This window comes from Pecten maximus, chromosome 5 (assembly GCF_902652985.1).
Source record: "Pecten maximus chromosome 5, xPecMax1.1, whole genome shotgun sequence".
NCBI classification, from domain to species: domain Eukaryota; kingdom Metazoa; phylum Mollusca; class Bivalvia; order Pectinida; family Pectinidae; genus Pecten; species Pecten maximus.
In genome coordinates, this window is record NC_047019.1 from 46,114,221 (window position 1) to 46,139,775 (window position 25,555).

Sequence of the window (25,555 nt, forward strand, 5' to 3'; positions counted from 1 at the left end):
ATCCGATTTACGGACAGGACACACGACAAACTACATCAGGAAACATTCAAACAATCACGAATTGCTGCATATTTCTTCAGGAAGCTTGACTCCATCTTTTGATGTGACAAGAGATAGGTCAGCAAAGGAAATTAAATGTAAGGGATTTTACGGTTAGGAGCAAAGCTACTATGCCTGTCGCATCAATAATGAGCGCAAACATTGCATTCCTTGACGGTTATGCACATGTTACAATATTATGTTGGCCTATAGTTTCTTATTAGTCCAATGATCACGGATTTTGGCATTTTTAAAAACTGAGAAAAATGATTCGGATCGTTGCACGGAATTATATTACAAAGCAGTGATCTAAAATAATATTTATGCAAAAGGCATCAACGTATAAATGTGACCTATAATGTATGTTATAATACAGTTCATATTATAGTTTATTGTATAGCACCACTGTAATAGATTAAAGTCAACAAAATTAATTGATGAAAAAAGTAACCGTATGTGCTGTTGTAAAGATGTACTTACGGGTTGTGTGAGCAAATCTCATTGGCATAATATCACAGGCGTGGATATAGTGGTAGAGGGTGCGTTCGATTAGGTCCTGTGGTTCGTACCCGGTCAGTTGTCCTACTCTGTACACACAAAAAGGCAGCAATTAAAGGTATGCAAGTATTTTACATAACGAACTTAATTAGATACAAATTTACTACTGTAATGAACGGCATTCAACTTCTCATTTACGTACCTGGCATCAAGGAAAATGAGTTTGAGATCGAGGCTGGCCCTGAACATGAACATGTTGCTGAACATTTTGATTTCCGTTATAGCACTGGGTGGGAGGGAGTGTCCGACGGCTACCAAACCCATGTTCTGGAAACATCCCTCATACGGCGCCATATCCATGGTATATTGTTTAATCTTCATATAACCGCTACAGTGTATTACCTACAAGTTATAATATACATAGATAATGAGTATGATAAATCAGTATTATATTACATATAACCGAGTTATAATATACATTTATTGAGTATGATAAATCAGTATCATATTACATATAACCGCTACAGTGTATCACCTACAAGTTATAATATACAGTTATTGAGTATGATAAATCAGTATTATACTACATATAGCCGATTTATATTATACACAGTTATTGAGATGTATGATGAATAAGTAGTATGTACATACAACCGATTTATAATATACGCATTTCGTTATTGAGATGTATGATGAATAAGTAGTATGTACATACAACCGATTTATAATATACGCATTTCGTTATTGAGATGTATGATGAATAAGTAGTATGTACATACAACCGATTTATAATATACGCATTACGTTATTGAGGTGTATGATAAATCACTATTATATTACAGCCGATTTATAATATACACAGTAATTGAGATGTATGATAAATAAGTACCGGTATATAGTGCACTTACTCCAACCAATATTATATTATAATCATACACAATTCGTTTATAATGATAAATAGGTATTATATAGCCTTCAACCATTCATAATGCTACATTTTTCAAATATATTCACTAACTCGTGATATGGAGTACCTTTCATAGAAAATGTCCCAATATTCACGAACTCAGACAGTGGTGATGTGGATATTATCACGATGTTTGTATTATGTTTGACTCGCTGGTGGACACAGACAGTGGTGATGTGGATATTATCACGATGTTTGTATTATGTTTGACTCGCTGGTGGACACAGACAGTGGTGATGTGGATATTATCGCGATGTTTGTATTATGTTTGACTCGTTGGTGGCCACAGACAGTGGTAATAATATTATCGCGATGTTTGAATTATGTTTGACTCGTTGGTGGCCACAGACAGTGGTGATGTGGATATTATCTCGATGTTTGTATTATGTTTGACTCGCTGGTGGACACAGACAGTGGTGATGTGGATATTATCGCGATGTTTGTATTATGTTTGACTCGTTGTGGACACAGACAGTGGTGAAGTGGATATTATCACGATGTTTGTATTATGTTTGACTCGTCGGTGGACACAGACAGTGGTGAAGTGGATATTATCACGATGTTTGTATTATGTTTGACTCGCTGGTGGACACAGACAGTGGTGATGTGGATATTATCACGATGTTTGTATTATGTTTGACTCGCTGGTGGACACAGACAGTGGTGATGTGGATATTATCGCGATGTTTGTATTATGTTTGACTCGTTGGTGGCCACAGACAGTGGTAATAATATTATCGCGATGTTTGAATTATGTTTGACTCGTTGGTGGCCACAGACAGTGGTGATGTGGATATTATCTCGATGTTTGTATTATGTTTGACTCGCTGGTGGACACAGACAGTGGTGATGTGGATATTATCGCGATGTTTGTATTATGTTTGACTCGTTGTGGACACAGACAGTGGTGAAGTGGATATTATCACGATGTTTGTATTATGTTTGACTCGTCGGTGGACACAGACAGTGGTGAAGTGGATATTATCACGATGTTTGTATTATGTTTGACTCGTTGGTGAACAGTCAGTGGTGATTGTCGGCATGTTTGTACGATAGTATATGGTTTTATCTGCGTTGACATGTTATCGTTAGTAGGAATCTTCTACGTACCTTGTAGCCGCCATTCGTTAGACCAGAATTCCGTTTAGCTAGAACACATTTCATGCGTATAAAGAACACTCTTTCTATTTCAATATCTGAAAAAAAACCAAAAAAAAAAACCTCATCAAACTTTTAGCATATATATAAATGTTTTACATAAATTTTGATTGTCATAGCAACCAATTAAGTTAATTTTTTGTCGTGTTTGTAAATATTCCCATTGCATGTCGACACTAGAATGTAAATTTCCGTTTACATTACAGATATACCTAACATGTGACAGTGTTACAGTAAATGTTGATTTCCGTTTACATTAGATACACCTAACATGTGGCGTTACAGTAAATGTTGATTTCTGTTTACATTACAGATATACCTAACATGTGACAGTGTTACAGTAAATGTTGATTTCCGTTTACATTACAGATATACCTAACATGTGACAGTGTTACAGGAAATGTTGATTTCTGTTTACATTAGATACACCTAACATGTGACAGTGTTACAGTAAATGTTGATTTCTGTTTACATTACAGATATACCTAACATGTGACAGTGTTACAGTAAATGTTGATTTCTGTTTACATTACAGATATACCTAACATGTGACAGTGTTACAGTAAATGTTGATTTCTGTTTACATTACAGATATACCTAACATGTGACAGTGTTACAGTAAATGTTGATTTCTGTTTACATTACAGATATACCTAACATGTGACAGTGTTACAGTAAATGTTGATTTCTGTTTACATTACAGATATACCTAACATGTGACAGTGTTACAGTAAATGTTGATTTCTGTTTACATTACAGATAAACCTAACATGTGACAGTGTTACAGTAAATGTTGATTTCTGTTTACATTACAGATAAACCTAACATGTGACAGTGTTACAGTAAATGTTGATTTCTGTTTACATTACAGATAAACCTAACATGTGACAGTGTTACAGTAAATGTTGATTTCTGTTTACATTACAGATATACCTAACATGTGACAGTGTTACAGTAAATGTTGATTTCTGTTTACATTACAGATATACCTAGTATGTGACAGTGTTACAGTAAATGTTGATTTCTGTTTACATTACAGATATACCTAACATGTGACAGTGTTACAGTAAATGTTGATTTCTGTTTACATTACAGATAAACCTAACATGTGACAGTGTTACAGTAAATGTTGATTTCTGTTTACATTACAGATAAACCTAACATGTGACAGTGTTACAGTAAATGTTGATTTCTGTTTACATTACAGATAAACCTAACATGTGACAGTGTTACAGTAAATGTTGATTTCTGTTTACATTAGATACACCTAACATGTGACAGTGTTACAGTAAATGTTGATTTCTGTTTACATTACAGATTCACCTAACATGTGACAGTGTTACAGTAAATGTTGATTTCTGTTTACATTACAGATATACCTAACATGTGACAGTGTTACAGTAAATGTTGATTTCCGTGTACATTACAGATTCACCTAACATGTGACAGTGTTACAGTAAATGTTGACTTCTGTTTACATTACAGATTCACCTAACATGTGACAGTGTTACAGTAAATGTTGATTTCTGTTTACATTAGATACACCTAACATGTGACAGTGTTACATTAAATGTTGATTTCTGTTTACATTACAGATATACCTAACATGTGACATTGTTACAGGAAATGTTGATTTCTGTTTACATTAGATACACCTAACATGTGACAGTGTTACAGTAAATGTTGACTTCTGTTTACATTACAGATATACCTAACATGTGACAGTGTGACAGTAAATGTTGACTTCTGTTTACATTACAGATATACCTAACATGTGACAGTTTAACAGTAAATGTTGATTTCTGTTTACATTACAGATACACCTAACATGTGACAGTGTTACATTAAATGTTGATTTCTGTTTACATTACAGATACACCTAACATGTGACAGTGTTACAGTAAATGTTGATTTCTGTTTACATTACAGATATACCTAACATGTGACAGTGTTACAGTAAATGTTGATTTCTGTTTACATTACAGATACACCTAACATGTGACAGTGTTACAGTAAATGTTGATTTCTGTTTACATTACAGATATACCTAACATGTGACAGTGTTACAGTAAATGTTGATTTCTGTTTACATTACAGATATACCTAACATGTGACAGTGTTACAGTAAATGTTGATTTCTGTTTACATTACAGATATACCTAACATGTGACAGTGTTACAGTAAATGTTGATTTCTGTTAACATTACAGATATACCTAACATGTGACAGTGTTACATTAAATGTTGATTTCTGTTTACATTACAGATAAACCTAACATGTGACAGTGTTACAGTAAATGTTGATTTCTGTTTACATTACAGATACACCTAACATGTGACAGTGTTACAGTAAATGTTGATTTCTGTTTACATTACAGATACACCTAACATGTGACAGTTTAACAGTAAATGTTGATTTCTGTTAACATTACAGATATACCTAACATGTGACAGTGTTACATTAAATGTTGATTTCTGTTTACATTACAGATACACCTAACATGTGACAGTTTAACAGTAAATGTTGATTTCTGTTTACATTACAGATATACCTAACATGTGACAGTGTTACAGTAAATGTTGATTTCCGTTTACATTACAGATATACCTAACATGTGACATTGTTACAGTAAATGTTGATTTCTGTTTACATTAGATACACCTAACATGTGACGTTACAGTAAATGTTGATTTCTGTTTACATTACAGATATACCTAACATGTGACAGTGTTACAGTAAATGTTGATTTCTGTTTACATTACAGATATACCTAACATGTGACAGTGTTACAGTAAATGTTGATTTCTGTTTACATTACAGATAAACCTAACATGTGACAGTGTTACAGTAAATGTTGATTTCTGTTTACATTACAGATAAACCTAACATGTGACAGTGTTACAGTAAATGTTGATTTCTGTTTACATTACAGATATACCTAACATGTGACAGTGTTACAGTAAATGTTGATTTCTGTTTACATTACAGATATACCTAACATGTGACAGTGTTACAGTAAATGTTGATTTCTGTTTACATTACAGATAAACCTAACATGTGACAGTGTTACAGTAAATGTTGATTTCTGTTTACATTACAGATATACCTAACATGTGACAGTGTTACAGTAAATGTTGATTTCTGTTTACATTACAGATATACCTAACATGTGACAGTGTTACAGTAAATGTTGATTTCTGTTTACATTACAGATAAACCTAACATGTGACAGTGTTACAGTAAATGTTGATTTCTGTTTACATTACAGATAAACCTAACATGTGACAGTGTTACAGTAAATGTTGATTTCTGTTTACATTACAGATAAACCTAACATGTGACAGTGTTACAGTAAATGTTGATTTCTGTTTACATTAGATACACCTAACATGTGACATTGTTACAGTAAATGTTGATTTCTGTTTACATTACAGATATACCTAACATGTGACAGTGTTACAGTAAATGTTGATTTCTGTTTACATTACAGATATACCTAACATGTGACAGTGTTACAGTAAATGTTGATTTCTGTTTACATTACAGATACACCTAACATGTGACAGTTAAACAGTAAATGTTGATTTCTGTTTACATTAGATACACCTAACATGTGGCGTTACAGTAAATGTTGATTTCCGTTTACATTACAGATATACCTAACATGTGACATTGTTACAGGAAATGTTGATTTCTGTTTACATTAGATACACCTAACATGTGACAGTGTTACAGTAAATGTTGATTTCTGTTTACATTACAGATACACCTAACATGTGACAGTGTTACAGTAAATGTTGATTTCTGTTTACATTACAGATACACCTAACATGTGACGTTACAGTAAATGTTGATTTCCGTTTACATTACAGATATACCTAACATGTGACATTGTTACAGGAAATGTTGATTTCTGTTTACATTAGATACACCTAACATGTGACAGTGTTACAGTAAATGTTGATTTCTGTTTACATTACAGATACACCTAACATGTGACAGTGTTACAGTAAATGTTGATTTCCGTTTACATTAGATACACCTAACATGTGACAGTGTTACAGTAAATGTTGATTTCTGTTTACATTACAGATATACCTAACATGTGACAGTGTTACAGTAAATGTTGATTTCTGTTTACATTACAGATATACCTAACATGTGACAGTTAAACAGTAAATGTTGATTTCTGTTTACATTACAGATATACCTAACATGTGACAGTGTTACAGTAAATGTTGATTTCTGTTTACATTACAGATACACCTAACATGTGACAGTTTAACAGTAAATGTTGATTTCTGTTTACATTACAGATTCACCTAACATGTGACAGTGTTACAGTAAATGTTGATTTCTGTTTACATTACAGATATACCTAACATGTGACAGTTTAACAGTAAATGTTGATTTCTGTTTACATTACAGATATACCTAACATGTGACAGTGTTACAGTAAATGTTGATTTCTGTTTACATTACAGATTCACCTAACATGTGACAGTGTTACAGTAAATGTTGATTTCTGTTTACATTACAGATATACCTAACATGTGACAGTGTTACAGTAAATGTTGATTTCTGTTTACATTACAGATATACCTAACATGTGACAGTGTTACAGTAAATGTTGATTTCCGTGTACATTACAGATACACCTAACATGTGACAGTTTAACAGTAAATGTTGATTTCTGTTTACATTACAGATACACCTAACATGTGACAGTGTTACAGTAAATGTTAATTTCTGTTTACATTACAGATACACCTAACATGTGACAGTTTAACAGTAAATGTTGTAGTTACGTAGTCCGTTGTGTTAATCGCGTATTGGTGATAAGAAATATTATGTTCAATGTACATATGTACATAGACACAAAATGTATAAATATTGTACATTACACGATTAACACAATACACATAATTAAAACATAAATATATAATGAGAGACCTATTGTTATGGGTCGCTGATGAATGTTACCTTGTAGGAGATGTGAGTGGTAGGGATTATGGAGGGACAGGACGGCCGTCATTTCATCGTGGTCAGACGGATGGATATACTCAAATACGCTACTTCCTGTCAGCTCCACCTGGAAGATACATTAACATAAAATAATTATCGATTTACGTCTTAATTCGTGTTAGTTTATTTAAATTGGAAATTTTGAATAGCATGTATGAATTAATTAAACGCTAAACAAACCTGAGTGGTAACCAGTAAATGCAATAAAAAAGGTTCTTAATTACACATGTACCTGTGTAAGGATTCGGCATTACAGAACATGCAGGTAATATAAGATAGATCGGTAATACATATACAGGTAACATAAGATAGATCGGTAATACATATACAGGTAATATAAGAAATAGTTACCTGTGTAACATTATTTACAGGTAATATAAGGAATAGTTACCCGTGTAACATTATTTACAGGTAATATAAGTAATAGTTACCTGTGATAATCCCAGGTGTACTGACGCTGTCTCTGATATATACAAAATTTTACCGTCAGGAGCCACAACAAATATAAAGCCGTCCAATGTCTGAAAAACAAAAGTTTGTAAACAACACAGTTCTTATAATGTCATAATAACAAGAGGTTAACTTAACAATGCGGTTACTATTAATAGGTAATTTACACCACATAATGATCATTCTGATCCATCAGAGAAGATACAGACTTCTCTGGTTTTTCTTAGTTTTCTTGGTTTTCGTAAGTAAGGGGAAAGTAGCGTACTCTTGCGTTTACACAAAATGACAAAATATCCAACAGTGTCAACAACGACGTCATCAGAAGTGAATAATAACTGAGGGTGGGGGTGGGGGCGTGAAAACATGGATAACCGAAGGGGTCGGGAGGGGGTATGAAAAAATGGATAACCGAGGGGTGGAGGAAGGAGGAATGAAAACATGGATAACCGAGGGGGGGGGGGGGGGGGGGGGGGGGGGGGCGTGAAAACATGGATAACCGAGAGGTCACTCGGTCCATCACTGTGAGTTATTATAAGTTAGTACTGATAAACAGGACCATTTAACATATACTTCAGAATGAATAATAAAGAAGATATTTCCTTGTGTATCCAAATTTAATATACATTTCCTAACATTGTCATTACAGATACGGTTTAACGGATATAATAGGTCATTACAAAGTCCGACTTAATTAAAATCTACTTATTGTTCAGTTATTTTATCGTCACCAAGGATCCTAATAATCTTTTGAACCGAAAGGACAAAATCGGCCTAGCCATGCCCACGCCAGTAATTATTATAGGACAGTGGAAACCCTCCTCGCCAGCCAGTCAACCAATTCTCAGGCAAATCAATTAAAACGGTCAAAATCGTTTTTACAAATGGCATCGGAGAGCAAAGTAGGGCTGAATGTTAATAAGGAAGTGTAATGACGGGACAAGGAAAGCTACTTTATGTCGGGTATCAGCGTGCCGAGAAAAACGCGCGGATAAGCATGTAATTGGATGTAGCTTTTACGCTTAAAAGTGTAATAGAAGACAAATTCTCCCTGCCAAACCCGATTACAATTAACTTCGGAGAAACAACTACGTGAAGGAAATGAAAAAAGGAGCAACTATTCCGGATGATTTTTCAGACAATATTTAGCGAGATATCGGACTAATCATTTGATGCGATGTTCGTGTTATCAGAAACACGTTAAGTGGCAGATAAGAGACGCGTATTGTCGCCTGATGTAATCAAGATGAAGCATTGCTACATCAAGGGGAGGGTTGCAGCTTCCTCTCTGTCAAAGATCCTAGGACCAAGAAATGCTGTTAAATGTCTTGACCTCATATCACCGATGATTTCCTTCACACCAGCTCCGTTGATAAGCATTGTTATTACTTCTGTGTATGTTAATTTCATGGTGGCTGGCTGTAATTCGTCTACGGCCTTTCATTATGATAACACACTAATGTAACTAACTGGTGCATTAGGTCCTTATGTAAATCATACTGAAAGGTTTTCAAAGACATTTTACTCAAACAGATGTTATATGTGACCTTTATCAATTTATATCTGTAAGTAACTGTAAGATGTACTCTCTACATAAACCAATAACCTGGATCGGTTACCATATGGTACTGAAAAAATCATGAATTACCCTGACATGGTGTATTGTTATTTAAAACTAAATAATTATATAAATTTATTTTTATATAACACGTTTAACATCGTGATATTAAGATACATTGAATTCTTATTCATATATAACTACAGTCGTATATAGGAAAATTGTCAACAGATATTTACTATGCTACAGATGGTTGCATTTATATGTATATAAAATGGGAAGATGTTCCCATTCAAGGGTAAGTCGGCACGAAGTGTTAAAGGTTCCAGACTACATTTTAATATATACTTGCATTGTTATTGATTAATTCATTTTCTGTCATTGAGGTTTTTTGAAAGTGTTCATTACCACAATTTTTATGAATACATGTCAGCATTGAAAATGAAATATTTTGTATTTGAAAGAATAAACCAACACAAACTATAAAAAGACTCTTCTTACATATATTTAGACCATTAATATCATTTAATAGGCTTGTCTGGTTATTTTTTAAATAAATGTTTATTGCTTTTGTGAGACCATCAAATGATCTAATTGAAAAAAAAAAAACAGATTCCGGGCTTTATAATTCACCTCCCATTCTATATCTTAACGTGTTTATTTTGTATTTGCTGTTTAGTGTTGTATCCAGGCGGCCTCATGTAACCAGGGTTTGCCCTCGTGTATCTAGGGTTTGCCCTCGAGTATCTAGGGTATGCCCTCCTGTATCCAGGGTATGCCCTCATGTATCAATATTTTTATACAACCCTTTCAAACATCCATTTTCCTTATTGTCATAATTTTGTTTTATCTTTATATAAAAAGAGATCCCACTAATCTGATGAACGCCGTGATAACGTTATTTCTTTTGATAAAGCATTGTTATTCTCTTTCGTAAACCACTTTATTTCTCTTCCATTAATCATATCAATTCTGTTCTATACATGTTTAAACAATTGTTATTCTGTTCAATAAACCCTTGTTATTCTGTTCAATAAACCAATGTAATTATGTTTGATAAACCATTGTTATTATGATCTATAAACCATTGTAATTATGATCGATAAACCATTGTAATTATGATCTATAAACCATTGTCATTATGATCGATAAACCATTGTAATTATGATCTATAAACCATTGTTATTATGTTTGATAAACCATTGTTATTATGTTTGATAAAATATTGTTATTATGTTTGATAAACCATTGTTATTATGTTTGATAAACAATTGTTATTATGTTCGATAAACCACTGGAATTATGTTCGATAAACCATTGTTATTATGTTCGATAAACCACTGGAATTATGATCTATAAACCATTGTAATTATGATCGATAGACCATTGTAATTATGATCTATAAACCATTGTTATTATGTTCGATAAACCATTGTTATTATGTTTGATAAACCATTGTTATTATGTTCGATAAACCACTGGAATTATGTTCGATGAACCATTGTAATTTTGTTTGATAAACCATTGTAATTATGATCTATAAACCATTGCTATTATGTTCGATAAACCATTGTTATTATGTTTGATAAACCATTGTTATTATGTTCGATAAACCACTGGAATTATGTATGATAAACCATTGTTATTATGTTCGATAAACCACTGGAATTATGATCTATAAACCAATGTAATTATGATCTATAAACCATTGTTATTATGTTCGATCAACCATTGTTATTATGTTTGATAAACCATTGTTATTATGTTCGATAAACCACTGGAATTATGTTCGATAAACCATTGTAATTATGATCTATAAACCATTGTAATTATGATCTATAAACCATTGTAATTATGATCGATAAACCATTGTAATTATGATCGATAAACTATTGTAATTATGTTTGATAAACCATTGTTATTATGATCTATAAACCATTGTAATTATGATCGATAAACTATTGTAGTTATGATCTATAAACCATTGTAATTATGATCTATAAACCATTGTAATTATGATCGATAAACTATTGTAATTATGATCTATAAACCATTGTAATTATGATCTATAAACCATTGTAATTATGATCGATAAACCATTGTAATTATGATCGATAAACTATTGTAGTTATGTTCCATCACCATTGCAATTATGATCTATAAACCATTGTAATTATGATCTATAAACCATTGTAATTATGATCTATAAACCATAGTAATTATGATCTATAAACCATTGTAATTATGATCTATAAACCATTGTAATTATAATCTATAAACCATTGTAGTTATGATCTATAAACCATTGTAATTATGATCTATAAACCATTGTAATTATGATCTATAAACCATTGTAGTTATGATCTATAAACCATTGTACTTATGATCTATAAACCATTGTAATTTTGATCGATAAACTATTGTAGTTATGATCTATAAACCATTGTAATTATGATCTATAAACCATTGTAATTATGATCTATAAACCATTGTAATTATGATCGATAAACCATTGTAATTATGATCGATAAACTATTGTAATTATGATCTATAAACCATTGTAATTATGATCTATAAACCATTGTTATTATGATCGATAAACTATTGTAATTATGATCGATAAACTATTGTAGTTATGTTCCATCACCATTGCTCGTGTATAAATCAACATTTGATTTGTTCTATAATCTATATTAGTTAACTATTGTTATCCTGACTACATATATTAGTCACATTGTGTTTGGCCATCATTGTTATCCTGACTACCTGTATTAGTCACATTGTGTTTGGCCATCATTGTTATCCTGACTACCTGTATTAGTCACATTGTGTTTGGCCATCATTGTTATACTGCTCGTTACCAAACGTATTTTCTATAAATCAGCGCCGTACTATTTCATTTGTAAACGTTGATATTTTATTTAATTAACTGGTAGTGGTATAACTTTGTTAGCAAATATTCTTTGGTATGCTCTCCTTTGATATGTAGTGTCGTTTTGTTCTATAAATCTTTATTATGATAATTTATAAATATTCTATTTCATAAACTGTAGCTATATCATTTTTTTAAAATCTTTGTTAAGATATTTGATGTTCTATTTTATAAACCATGCAGTTATTATTTTCTATAAATCATTTTCTTTCTACAAAAACTGTACATGTATCAATTTATATATATAACCTTTAATTTCTATTTTTTAAACTGTAGCGATATTCTTTTCTATAAATCTTTGTTAAGGTATTTGAATGATGTCTAGCTTTTAATATTCTAGTTTGTAAACCACAGTGATATTATTTCCTATCAATCACTTTCATTGTTTTATATTTAAAACCTTTGATATTCTATTTGATAAACTGTAGTGTATTTTGATCTGTATTTCTTATATGTGATGTATAACAGGACTTACCATATTATAAACCATAGCGTTATTATTTTCTATAAATCTTTTTGAATACATTGATTTATAACTTTTACTTTTAGTTTATTTTACATTCATTGTATCGATACTATTTTCTATAAATCTTAGTTATTGCATCATATTTAAAAACCTTTAATATTTTATTTTATAAATTGTAGTTTGTTTTTGTTCAATAGATCTTTAAGATATTTGATAGAAATTTGACGTTCTATTTTGCAAACCACATTGTTATTATTTTCTGTAAATCATTTTCATTCTACGTGTATTAATCCTTATATAACACCTGTAATTTCTATTTTATAAACTGTAGCGATATTCTTTTCTATAAATCTTTGTTAAGGTAATTGAATGATGTACAGCTTTTGACATTCTAGTTTATAAACCACAGTGATATTATTTATTTTTATCTGTAATCTATAGTTTATATTTTATTAACTGTTTCGATATTATTTTCTATAAATCTTTGTTAAGGCATTTGATGTATAACTTTTGACGTTCTATTTTATAATCCATAATGTTATCATTTTCTATAATTCTTTGTTAAGGTATTTGATGTATCACTTTTGACGTTCTATTTTGTAATCCATTATTTTATCATTTTTTATAAATCTTTGTTAAGGCATTTGATGTATAACTTTTGACGTTCTATTTTATAATCCATAATGTTATCATTTTCTATAAAACATTATTATGATATTTAATCAATACGCTTTTGTGTATATATAAATATTTGTTTTTGTTTTTTGTTTTGTATTATTATTATTATTTTACTTTATAGATGTAGTGTTAGTTTGCTCTGTAAATCGTTGTCATCTTCTCCAAGGAGAAATGGACAAATAAATGTAATAGTTAGTTTAAACCCTTTTGAACCCATTTTACAGTGGATTTGAGAATACCTGGCTATGTTTTAGTAGCAACAGAGCAATTATAAAGCTCTTTTACATTTTGACCTCGTTTAATCGATTCTAATTTTGAATTATGGTTTCGTTTGCATGTCGTTATTCACTCTTCCTTTTTACATACTGAGCTCGAAATCCTAATGGCGTGACGTGACAATTCATCACAATCACGGATTAAACTTGCAAAACGAATTTATGGGGAAAAATTGTTCTTGTTCCATTAACAAAAGCAAAATCTTCTTCGTTAATGTTACCATTATTTGGACTCTCATTTCGTCGTATTGTTTAAATCTATCTATAGTTAAAACAGTTGTGACGACAGTGTTTATCGCGGTTCATCTAGGATTATCTGTGCATCACTTTTCTGAATTCCTTCAATATCATCATGATGGACGTGTTTCAGGTCTGAGCAGAAATTAATTATTTTTATCAACCACATGCCAAAACAATTAACAATATTTCCAATATGGTAACGTATGGGGGACGTCATTAAACACTAATTATACTGCCACCCATTAGGATGTAGGGAGCTTCTAGGTCAATGATCGTAAAATATCACCATTAGTTATCACATATTTCGGTAGTCGTCAACAAATTACACAGTAGTTGGAACTGACATGCTCTTCGCGCACTCAGTCTCCCGCCACTAGTTATGTCACGAATGCGTTGTCACGAACACAAGGCCTCTGCGGGGTGAAGATAAACCACTGATCGGACCTCCGTCACTGGAGAGTTCTGTACGGATTTTATTTTAGTTATGCATGGACTACATATCCTGTTACATGGTATACGGCAGACAGAATCACACACGATCTTCAGCCAACGGAAATAAATATTACTTCAGGTTCTCTCGCTTCGAAGGACATGTCCACTCTGATAACAGACGTCAGGCTGACGAGGGACGTGTCCACTCTGATAACAGACGTCAGGCTGACGAGGGATATGTCCACTCTGATAACAACCTCCGTAAGACTGACGAGGGACATGTCCACTCTGATAACAACCTCCCTAAGACTGACGAGGGGCATGTCCACTCTGATAACAGACGTCAGGCTGACGAGGGATATGTCCACTGTGATAACAGACGTCAGGCTGACGAGGGACATGTCCACTCTGATAACAGACGTCAGGCTGACGAGGGATATGTCCACTCTGATAACAACCTCCGTAAGACTGACGAGGGACATGTCCACTGTGATAACAGACGTCAGGCTGACGAGGGACATGTCCACTCTCATAACCTCCGTAAGGCTGACGAGGGGCATGTCCACTCTGATAACAGGCATTGGGCTGGCAAGGGGCATGTCCACTCTGATAACAACCTCCGTAAGGCTGACGAGGGACATGTCCACTGTGATAACAGACGTCAGGCTGACGAGGGACATGTCCACTCTGATAACAGACGTAAGGCTGACGAGGGACATGTCCACTCTCATAACCTCCGTAAGGCTGACGAGGGACGTGTCCACTCTCATAACCTCCGTAAGGCTGACGAGGGACGTGTCCACTCTGATAACAGACGTCAGGCTGACGAGGGATATGTCCACTCTGATAACAGACGTAAGGCTGACGAGGGACATGTCCACTCTGATAACAACCTCCGTAAGACTGACGAGGGACATGTCCACTGTGATAACAGACGTCAGGCTGACGAGGGACATGTCCACTCTGATAACAGACGTCAGGCTGACGAGGGATATGTCCACTCTGATAACAGACGTCAGGCTGACGAGGGACATGTCCACTGTGATAACAGACGTCAGGCTGACGAGGGACATGTCCACTCTGATAACAGACGTAAGGCTGACGAGGGACATGTCCACTCTGATAACAGACGTAAGGCTGACGACGGACGTGTCCACTCTGATAACAACCCCCGTAAGGCTGACGAGGGACATGTCCACTCTGATAACAGACGTTAGGCTGACGAGGGACATTTCCACTCTGATAACAGACGTCAGGCTGACGAGGGACATTTCCACTCTGATAACAGACGTCAGGCTGACGAGGGACATGTCCACTCTGATAACAGACGTCAGGCTGACGAGGGACATGTCCACTCTGATAACAGACGTAAGGCTGACGAGGGACATGTCCACTCTGATAACAACCCCCGTAAGGCTGACGAGGGACATGTCCACTCTGATAACAGACGTTAGGCTGACGAGGGACATTTCCACTCTGATAACAGACGTTAGGCTGACGAGGGACATTTCCACTCTGATAACAGACGTAAGGCTGACGAGGGACATGTCCACTCTGATAACAGACGTTAGGCTGACGAGGGACATTTCCACTCTGATAACAGACGTCAGGCTGACGAGGGACATGTCCACTCTGATAACAGACATTAGGCTGACGAGGGACATGTCCACTGTGATAACAGACATTAGGCTGACGAGGGACATGTCCACTCTGATAACAGACGTCAGGCTGACGAGGGACGTGTCCACTCTGATAACAGACGTCAGGCTGACGAGGGACATGTCCACTCTGATAACAGACGTAAGGCTGACGAGGGACATGTCCACTCTGATAACAACCTCCGTAAGGCTGACGAGGGACATGTCCACTCTGATAACAGACGTTAGGCTGACGAGGGACATTTCCACTCTGATAACAGACGTTAGGCTGACGAGGGACATTTCCACTCTGATAACAGACGTCAGGCTGACGAGGGACATGTCCACTGTGATAACAGACGTCAGGCTGACGAGGGACATGTCCACTCTGATAACAGACGTCAGGCTGACGAGGGATATGTCCACTGTGATAACAGACGTCAGGCTGACGAGGGACATGTCCACTCTGATAACAGACGTCAGGCTGACGAGGAACATTTCCACTGTGATAACAGACGTCAGGCTGACGAGGGACATGTCCACTCTGATAACAGACGTTAGGCTGACGAGGGACATTTCCACTCTGATAACAGACGTCAGGCTGACGAGGGACATGTCCACTCTGATAACAGACGTCAGGCTGACGAGGGACATGTCCACTCTGATAACAGACGTCAGGCTGACGAGGGACATGTCCACTCTGATAACAGACGTCAGGCTGACGAGGGACATGTCCACTGTGATAACAGACATAAGGCTGACGAGGGACATGTCCACTGTGATAACAGACATTAGGCTGACGAGGGACATGTCCACTCTGATGACAGACGTTAGGCTGACGAGGGACATGTCCACTGTGATAACAGACGTTAGGCTGACGAGGGACATGTCCACTCTGATAACAGACGTTAGGCTGACGATGGACATGTCCACTGTGATAACAACCTCCGTAAGACTGACGAGGGACATGTCAACTGTGATAACAGACGTAAGGCTGACGACGGACATGTCCACTCTAATAACAACCTCCGTAAGGCTGACGAGGGGCATGTCCACTCTGATAACAGACGTCAGGCTGACGAGGGACATGTCCACTGTGATAACAGACGTCAGGCTGACGAGGGACATGTCCACTCTGATAACAGACGTCAGGCTGACGAGGGACATGTCCACTCTGATAACAACCTCCGTAAGACTGACGAGGGACATGTCCACTCTGATAACAGACGTTAGGCTGACGAGGGACATGTCCACTCTGATAACAGACGTAAGGCTGACGAGGGACATGTCCACTCTGATAACAGACGTAAGACTGACGAGGGACATGTCCACTCTGATAACAACCTCCCTAAGACTGACGAGGGACGTGTCCACTCTGATAACAGGCATTGGGCTGGCAAGGGGCATGTCCACTCTGATAACAACCTCCGTAAGGCTGACGAGGGACATGTCCACTCTGATAACAACCTCCCTAAGACTGACGAGGGACATGTCCACTCTGATAACAGGCATTGGGCTGGCAAGGGGCATGTCAACTGTGATAACAGACGTAAGGCTGACGAGGGACATGTCCACTCTGATAACAACCTCCGTAAGACTGACGAGGGACATGTCCACTCTGATAACAGACGTTAGGCTGACGAGGGACATGTCCATTCTGATAACAGACGTAAGGCTGACGAGGGACATGTCCACTCTGATAACAGACGTAAGGCTGACGAGGGACATGTCCACTCTGATAACAACCTCCCTAAGACTGACGAGGGACATGTCCACTCTGATAACAGACGTAAGGCTGACGAGGGACATTTCCACTCTGATAACAGACGTCAGGCTGACGAGGGACATGTCCACTCTGATAACAGACGTAAGGCTGACGAGGGACATGTCCACTCTGATAACAGACGTAAGGCTGACGAGGGACATGTCCACTCTGATAACAGACATAAGGCTGACGAGGGATATGTCCACTCTGATAACAGACGTCAGGCTGACGAGGGATATGTCCACTCTGATAACAGACATAAGGCTGACGAGGGACATGTCCACTCTGATAACAGACGTTAGGCTGACGAGGGACATGTCCACTCTGATAACAACCTCCGTAAGGCTGACGAGGGACATGTCCACTCTGATAACAGACGTAAGGCTGACGAGGGATATGTCCACTCTGATAACAGACGTTAGGCTGACGAGGGACATGTCCACTCTGATAACAACCTCCGTAAGGCTGACGAGGGACATGTCCACTCTGATAACAACCTCCCTAAGACTGACGAGGGACATGTCCACTCTGATAACAGGCATTGGGCTGGCAAGGGGCATGTCAACTGTGATAACAGACGTAAGGCTGACGAGGGACATGTCCACTCTGATAACAACCTCCGTAAGACTGACGAGGGACATGTCCACTCTGATAACAGACGTTAGGCTGACGAGGGACATGTCCATTCTGATAACAGACGTAAGGCTGACGAGGGACATGTCCACTCTGATAACAGACGTAAGGCTGACGAGGGACATGTCCACTCTGATAACAACCTCCCTAAGACTGACGAGGGACATGTCCACTCTGATAACAGACGTTAGGCTGACGAGGGACATGTCCACTCTGATAACAACCTCCGTAAGGCTGACGAGGGACATGTCCACTCTGATAACAGACGTAAGGCTGACGAGGGACATGTCCACTCTGATAACAGACGTAAGGCTGACGAGGGACATGTCCACTCTGATAACAACCTCCGTAAGGCTGACGAGGGACATGTCCACTCTGATAACAACCTCCGTAAGGCTGACGAGGGACATGTCCACTCTGATAACAGACGTTAGGCTGACGAGGGACATGTCCACTCTGATAACAACCTCCGTAAGGCTGACGAGGGACATGTCCGCTCTGATAACAGACATTAGGCTGGCAAGGGGCATGTCCACTCTGATAACAGACGTAAGGCTGACGAGGGACATGTCCACTCTGATAACAGACGTTAGGCTGACGAGGGACATGTCCACTCTGATAACAACCTCCGTAAGGCTGACGAGGGACATGTCCGCTCTGATAACAGACGTCAGGCTGACGAGGGACATTTCCACTCTGATAACAGACGTTAGGCTGACGAGGGACATGTCCACTCTGATAACAACCTCCGTAAGGCTGACGAGGGGCGACGTTATGTCAAGTTGTACTCAATGTAAAAACGTAAACATAATACATATAAAGCGATGGTTGGCATTGTAATTTTACCATTTAATTTGAAGTTATGTCCCTTAAGTACCCTCATTAATCTGACACCTGTCGACAATGTTTTATGAATATGTGACCCAAATAAACATGCCCCCCTTTTACTGAGGTTAACAAGGTCATTCTTTTTTTTGCTGCCGAGGTACCAACCTGTAATAGATGCGAGCCCAGTTCCTTGTCGAGTCTTGTCCTATGTCCCATTTGTCTCTGTCCCCAGCCATCACCGAGACCTGCAATCAATCATACCGCCCAGGATTATCTCATATGGTTTGGGGTTTAAATACTTAAACAACTATTTAAAACACACACAAAAAAATATGCAATCATCAGTTTTAAACCTTGCTCCGAAACAGATATTAGTTACAATCATCAATTTTAAACCTTGTTCCAAAACAGATATTAGTTACTATCATCAATTTTAAACCTTGCTCCAAAACAGATATTAATTACGATCATCAATTTTAAACCTTGCTCCAAAACAGATATCAGTTACGATCATCAATTTTAAACCTTGTTCCAAAACAGATATTAGTTTCGATCATCAATTTTAAACCTTGCTCCAAAACAGATATTAATTACGATCATCAATTTTAAACCTTGCTCCAAAACAGATATCAGTTACGATCATCAATTTTAAACCTTGTTCCAAAACAGATATTAGTTACTATCATCAATTTTAAACCTTGCTCCAAAACAGACACTGGTAACAAAGAGTGTGCGGTAACTTTGTATATGACGTAAATATTATATTTAATATATATGTAATATCATATTTTCATAATTATGATATATGTTTATTACAAATCAAAGATAAGATCTAGTAGAATTTAGATATAGTTGACAAGGAAGTGTTTATGTTAGGTGACAAAGAACTAGACATCTCCTGTAGCAGTCATATCGACAATCCTCTTATTATAAACAGGCGCTTGAGGACTTGATGGTGGCAAATAATGGTCGATTTGACATTTCCAAACGAATAATTTCATTCATTTGAGATACTATTAAAGCAGAACTGGGTAAAGTTAGGGGTACAAGGGAGTCATGCTGTTCAGACTCCGCCCTGCATGGTATTTCCTTACAACCACTGTCACGTGTAATGGCAGAGGAGCGAAACGACCAACTTACAAAGCCCCCTTAATTATCGAGTTTTCTTTAGCTCTCTAAATAGCATATTATAGGAACAAAGCACAACGGGAAATCCGCTTAATGAGATTTTAATCAATTAGGAGAAAATGTTCGATACTGGTTTCAATTCTGACCGTATAATGGAATCCGGATTTTTACCAGTTCCGTGCCAGTAATTAATATTGACGTTCTTTTGGCCTACAGCAAAAAAGCAATGGAAAGCCGTTAGTCGACAGGAGGGGGCTAGTTTGTGAATAGCGTTTGGTTTCAATGTTGCGACAAGAGGGCTGCTCATAAACACCCAATTTGTCCATCAATCCGAATGATCCATTATAAGGGGGGTCGCCGGGGGTGTTAGCAGGCGCAACTAAAGTGGTGGTGTTGATGATAACAATATGTTTTCGGTAAGGAGGCTTCGTTTGGGGAAATTGGCGGAATTATCAGAGAAACGAATCGTATATACGAGACACGCAGACCAACGTAAATAAGTGAAAGACCTATATTTCTGCGCCACCTAAAGGTTTGTCGTTATAACCTGCTAATAATCTTTGGGAAACATGTAATTAAATAGTTAAAGAGTAAAAACACACAGTTATTCTTCCGTTTATTGCAATAATAACGGATTACATGTATATATAGACAGGGAACAGACTTTCATATATATTTCCAGCGTTGAAATGCTGAAAATATAATTACTGCAGATAACACCATGAACCATAAAAAGAATAGTAGTACGATTTGTGTGTTTTCTGGCCGCTGAAGACGTCCTTAATTGACAATAGATGTTTATAGGACGTTAGACAATATTAAACCAACCCAAACTGATCCCTGAAGTCAGGTAACTAAACAAAGCATGGCACATTTAAACTGCTCACGACATTAGAACTGCTCATGACATTAGAACTGCTCATGACATTTAAACTGCTCACGACATTCAAACTGCTCATGACATTTAAACTGCCCATGACATTAGAACTGCTCACGACATTCAAACTGCTCATTAGAACTGCTCACGACATTAGAACTGCTCGCGACATTCAAACTGCTCGCGATATTCAAACTGCTCGCGACATTTAAACTCATTCTACAGTGGTAAAATTTCAGCCTTAAGCAGTAACAACAGCAAGTAAGGACGTCCGGAATTTCCAAAATAATGCAGATCCAGGTACCCGTGAAGGGTGAGCGTCATTCCCTCGGTTATAAACGGTATCCATGTATCCCGGTTTTCTGTTGTACACTGTACATTTTGTGTTATATTGTTTTTACTGTTCTATAAAGTAACAATTTAGCCATACTTCCTTACTTGAATAATGGTGATTATTCTCATACTTGTCGGCTTTAACGACTAGATTTTACTACAGATTAATCAGAAATAACATTTTGTTCAGTCCAATGGTGTTCCCTAGTTACAAGTGGCTGTTCTAACATGGGTGTGTGTGTGATTTGTTGAATTATTCATCAGTAAGATTAATTTACTTGTAGATGTGGTAAAAGGTTTAAAACATATGTATTTATATTTATGTTATAACCATACCAGTATTTATGTACGATATTTTTACGCTGATGACATATTACCAAAATAATGAAATATTTACTTCTGTCGTATATTCAGTGTGTCTAACCAACTACTACAAACGGTACTACAGGTAATGCATTATTACTCTCCATTATATTTAGTGAAATGACTTTTCGTGCGTTCGTTGTTAAGGAGATATCACGGGAGGTCAAAGGTTAACTGTGGTGTCAAGAGGTCAACACACACGTGTTCCGAGGTAAACATGGCACCGGTGATGATAGCTATTGTCGGAGTTTCAGGTAGCGAGTAGGAGACAGATGTTGCCTCGCTCTTTGACGTATTTTATTAATTTGCAAAGTAAACAAACAGTTCTTGTAAGGTGATAACAGTGTTATCGGGGTCATTATCCTTTGTTTTCTTTCCATCACTCGTCAAGATGGCCGGTGTTGGAATATCTTTTACACCTCATTGACGTATATCACTTTGTGGGACCATGTACCGACCAATTATTTCTGGTCTTGATAATGAGATATCGAAAGGATGTGATACAAGCATAAGAGTAAACCATGGGCCTAATAATGTAAACTTGTCGTGTCATCGGGGCCCGCCTTACCTGGGCCTAATAATGTTAACTTGTCGTGTCATCTGGGCCCGCCTTACCTGGGCCTAATAATGTTAACTTGTCGTGTCATCGGGGCCCGCTTCTTGGCCTAATAATGTCAACTTGTCGTGTCATCAGGGTCCGCCTTACCTGGGCCTAATAATGTTAACTTGTCGTGTCATCGGGGCCCGCTTCTTGGCCTAATAATGTCAACTTGTCGTGTCATCAGGGTCCGCCTTACCTGGGCCTAATAATGTTAACTTGTCATGTCATCAGGGCTCGCCTTACCTGGGCCTAATAATGTTAACTTGTCGTGTCAGCAGGGTCCGCCTTACCTGGGCCTAATAATGTTAACTTGTCATGTCATCAGGGCTCGCCTTACCTGGGCCTAATAATGTTAACTTGTCGTGTCAGCAGGGCCCGCCTTACCTGGGCCTAATAATGTTAACTTGTCGTGTCAGCAGGGCCCGACTGGCTGTAATTAGCACCCCCTGTACCCTCTGGGGAGACACCGCCACTGTTTAGACTCTAATTATTGATTACATACTTATACAATTGTACATGGAATTTCTATCGTTATAAAAAGTACAGGTATATAAATAACTAGTATTGGCGAATTTCTCACTCTAGTTATTAACATAAACGATCCGGGTTTGTTGACCAGTCGTCTTCCTGGATTAACATAAGTAAATACTGTAGACATAAGTATGGGTTGAACTAGTCGACAGCAGTCGGTATACTTTTTATCCAGCAAGTATATCGATAATGTGGGGTGTTTATTGAAACTACGGTAATTTTTGATTAAGCACATTGAGTTTTTATCATTAGCTGTGATTGTTTACATTGAAACAAATATCAAAATGTATGCAACATTTCAGTTTTTATGGTCAGATTACAAACAGAGCCCATCAAATAAACTTCCCACGCGAATAATGCTATACAGCAGTGTTTCTGGTATTAGAGATTATTTTTCATCTTCCTGTGAGGTTTATGCTAAAATTTTAATTGCATTATAAATTGCTTTCATCAAATATTTGGAATCGTTTTAAATTAGACGAGGCCGATGTACTGTTATTTACCTCCTATAGATTTCGCTTTCCTCATTAATATTCTCTCTCCTCATTAACTTGAAAGCCCCGACCATCTCCATTCTTTCCCTGGGTATTATATCCATCTGAGGCGGAATTCCGGTCCGCCTCCAAGTCATCAACAATAATTAGCATATCCGCGACAGATCGGGGTATATTTACTTTTCCTACCCAAGTACCATCCCGGTGTGACAAAATCTATTGAGATGTCCAATTTGACATTTCCGTGTCGGACGTTAGCAAACGCTATCCATTGTGCAATTAGATGAAAACGATTTGAAGGCGGTTGAATTACAAACTTAATTGTTTTAATGAAATTCACGTTAGTATACTTTTCGAACGACAGAATATATCAAAACGAACTATATAAGGCTGAGCATATTTAATTAAAAACACACATATATCATTGAGAATTTTTATTCCCGCAATATAACCAGGAAAAGATGCGAAGGACGCAACTGTAGCACCACGAGCAGGATAACCAATGAGGTATCCTGTTAACAGTGTGTCAGGATAACCAATGACGTATCCTGTTAACAGTGTCAGGATAACCAATGACGTATCCTGTTAACAGTGTCAGGATAACCAATGACGTGTCCTGTTAACAGTGTGTCAGGATAACCAATGACGTATCCTGTTAACAGTGTGTCAGGAAAACCAATGACGTATCCTGTTAACAGTGTCAGTAACCAATGACGTATCCTGTTAACAGTGTGTCAGGATAACCAATGACGTGTCCTGTTAACAGTATGTCGGGATAACCAATGACGTATCCTGTTAACAGTGTCAGGATAACCAATGACGTATCCTGTTAACAGTGTCAGGATAACCAATGACGTATCCTGTTAACAGTGTCAGGATAACCAATGACGTATCCTGTTAACAGTGTCAGGATAACCAATGACGTATCCTGTTAACAGTGTGTCAGGATAACCAATGACGTATCCTGTTAACAGTGTGTCATGATAACCAATGATGTATCCTGTTAACAGTGTCAGGATAACCAATGACGTATCCTGTTAACAGTGTCAGGAAAACCAATGACGTATCCTGTTAACAGTGTCAGTAACCAATGACGTATCCTGTTAACAGTGTGTCAGGATAACCAATGACGTGTCCTGTTAACAGTATGTCGGGATAACCAATGACGTATCCTGTTAACAGTGTCAGGATAACCAATGACGTATCCTGTTAACAGTGTCAGGATAACCAATGACGTATCCTGTTAACAGTGTGTCAGGATAACCAATGACGTATCCTGTTAACAGTGTGTCATGATAACCAATGATGTATCCTGTTAACAGTGTCAGGATAACCAATGACGTATCCTGTTAACAGTGTCAGGATAACCAATGACGTATCCTGTTAACAGTGTCAGGATAACCAATGACGTATCCTGTTAACAGTGTGTCATGATAACCAATGACGTATCCTGTTAACAGTGTCGGGATAACCAATGACGTATCCTGTTAACAGTGTCAGGATAACCAATGACGTATCCTGTTAACGGTGTCAGTAACCAATGACGTATCCTGTTAACGGTGTCATGATAACCAATGACATATCCTGTTAACGGTGTCATGATAACCAATGACATATCCTGTTAACAGTGTCAGTAACCAATGACGTATC

The 25,555-nt window shown here is 37.0% G+C and overlaps 1 protein-coding gene across 2 annotated transcripts in view; it reads right to left on the reverse strand.

Moving 5' to 3' along the window:
- The window catches only part of LOC117328184 (single-minded homolog 2-like), a 73,854-nt gene that overhangs the window by 7,519 nt on the left and 40,780 nt on the right, over positions 1-25,555 (reverse strand). For both annotated transcript variants that reach the window (XR_004532913.1, XM_033885597.1), the window contains exons 3-8: positions 19,744-19,823; positions 8,119-8,208; positions 7,646-7,754; positions 2,615-2,700; positions 740-939; positions 520-626 (exon numbers count right to left, since the gene is read on the reverse strand). Coding sequence is in view for 1 of the 2 variants with exons in the window: in XM_033885597.1 (XP_033741488.1) it covers positions 520-626; positions 740-939; positions 2,615-2,700; positions 7,646-7,754; positions 8,119-8,208; positions 19,744-19,823 (672 nt within the window). In the remaining variant the exon portion in view is untranslated. The remainder of the gene's footprint in view (positions 1-519; positions 627-739; positions 940-2,614; positions 2,701-7,645; positions 7,755-8,118; positions 8,209-19,743; positions 19,824-25,555) is intronic.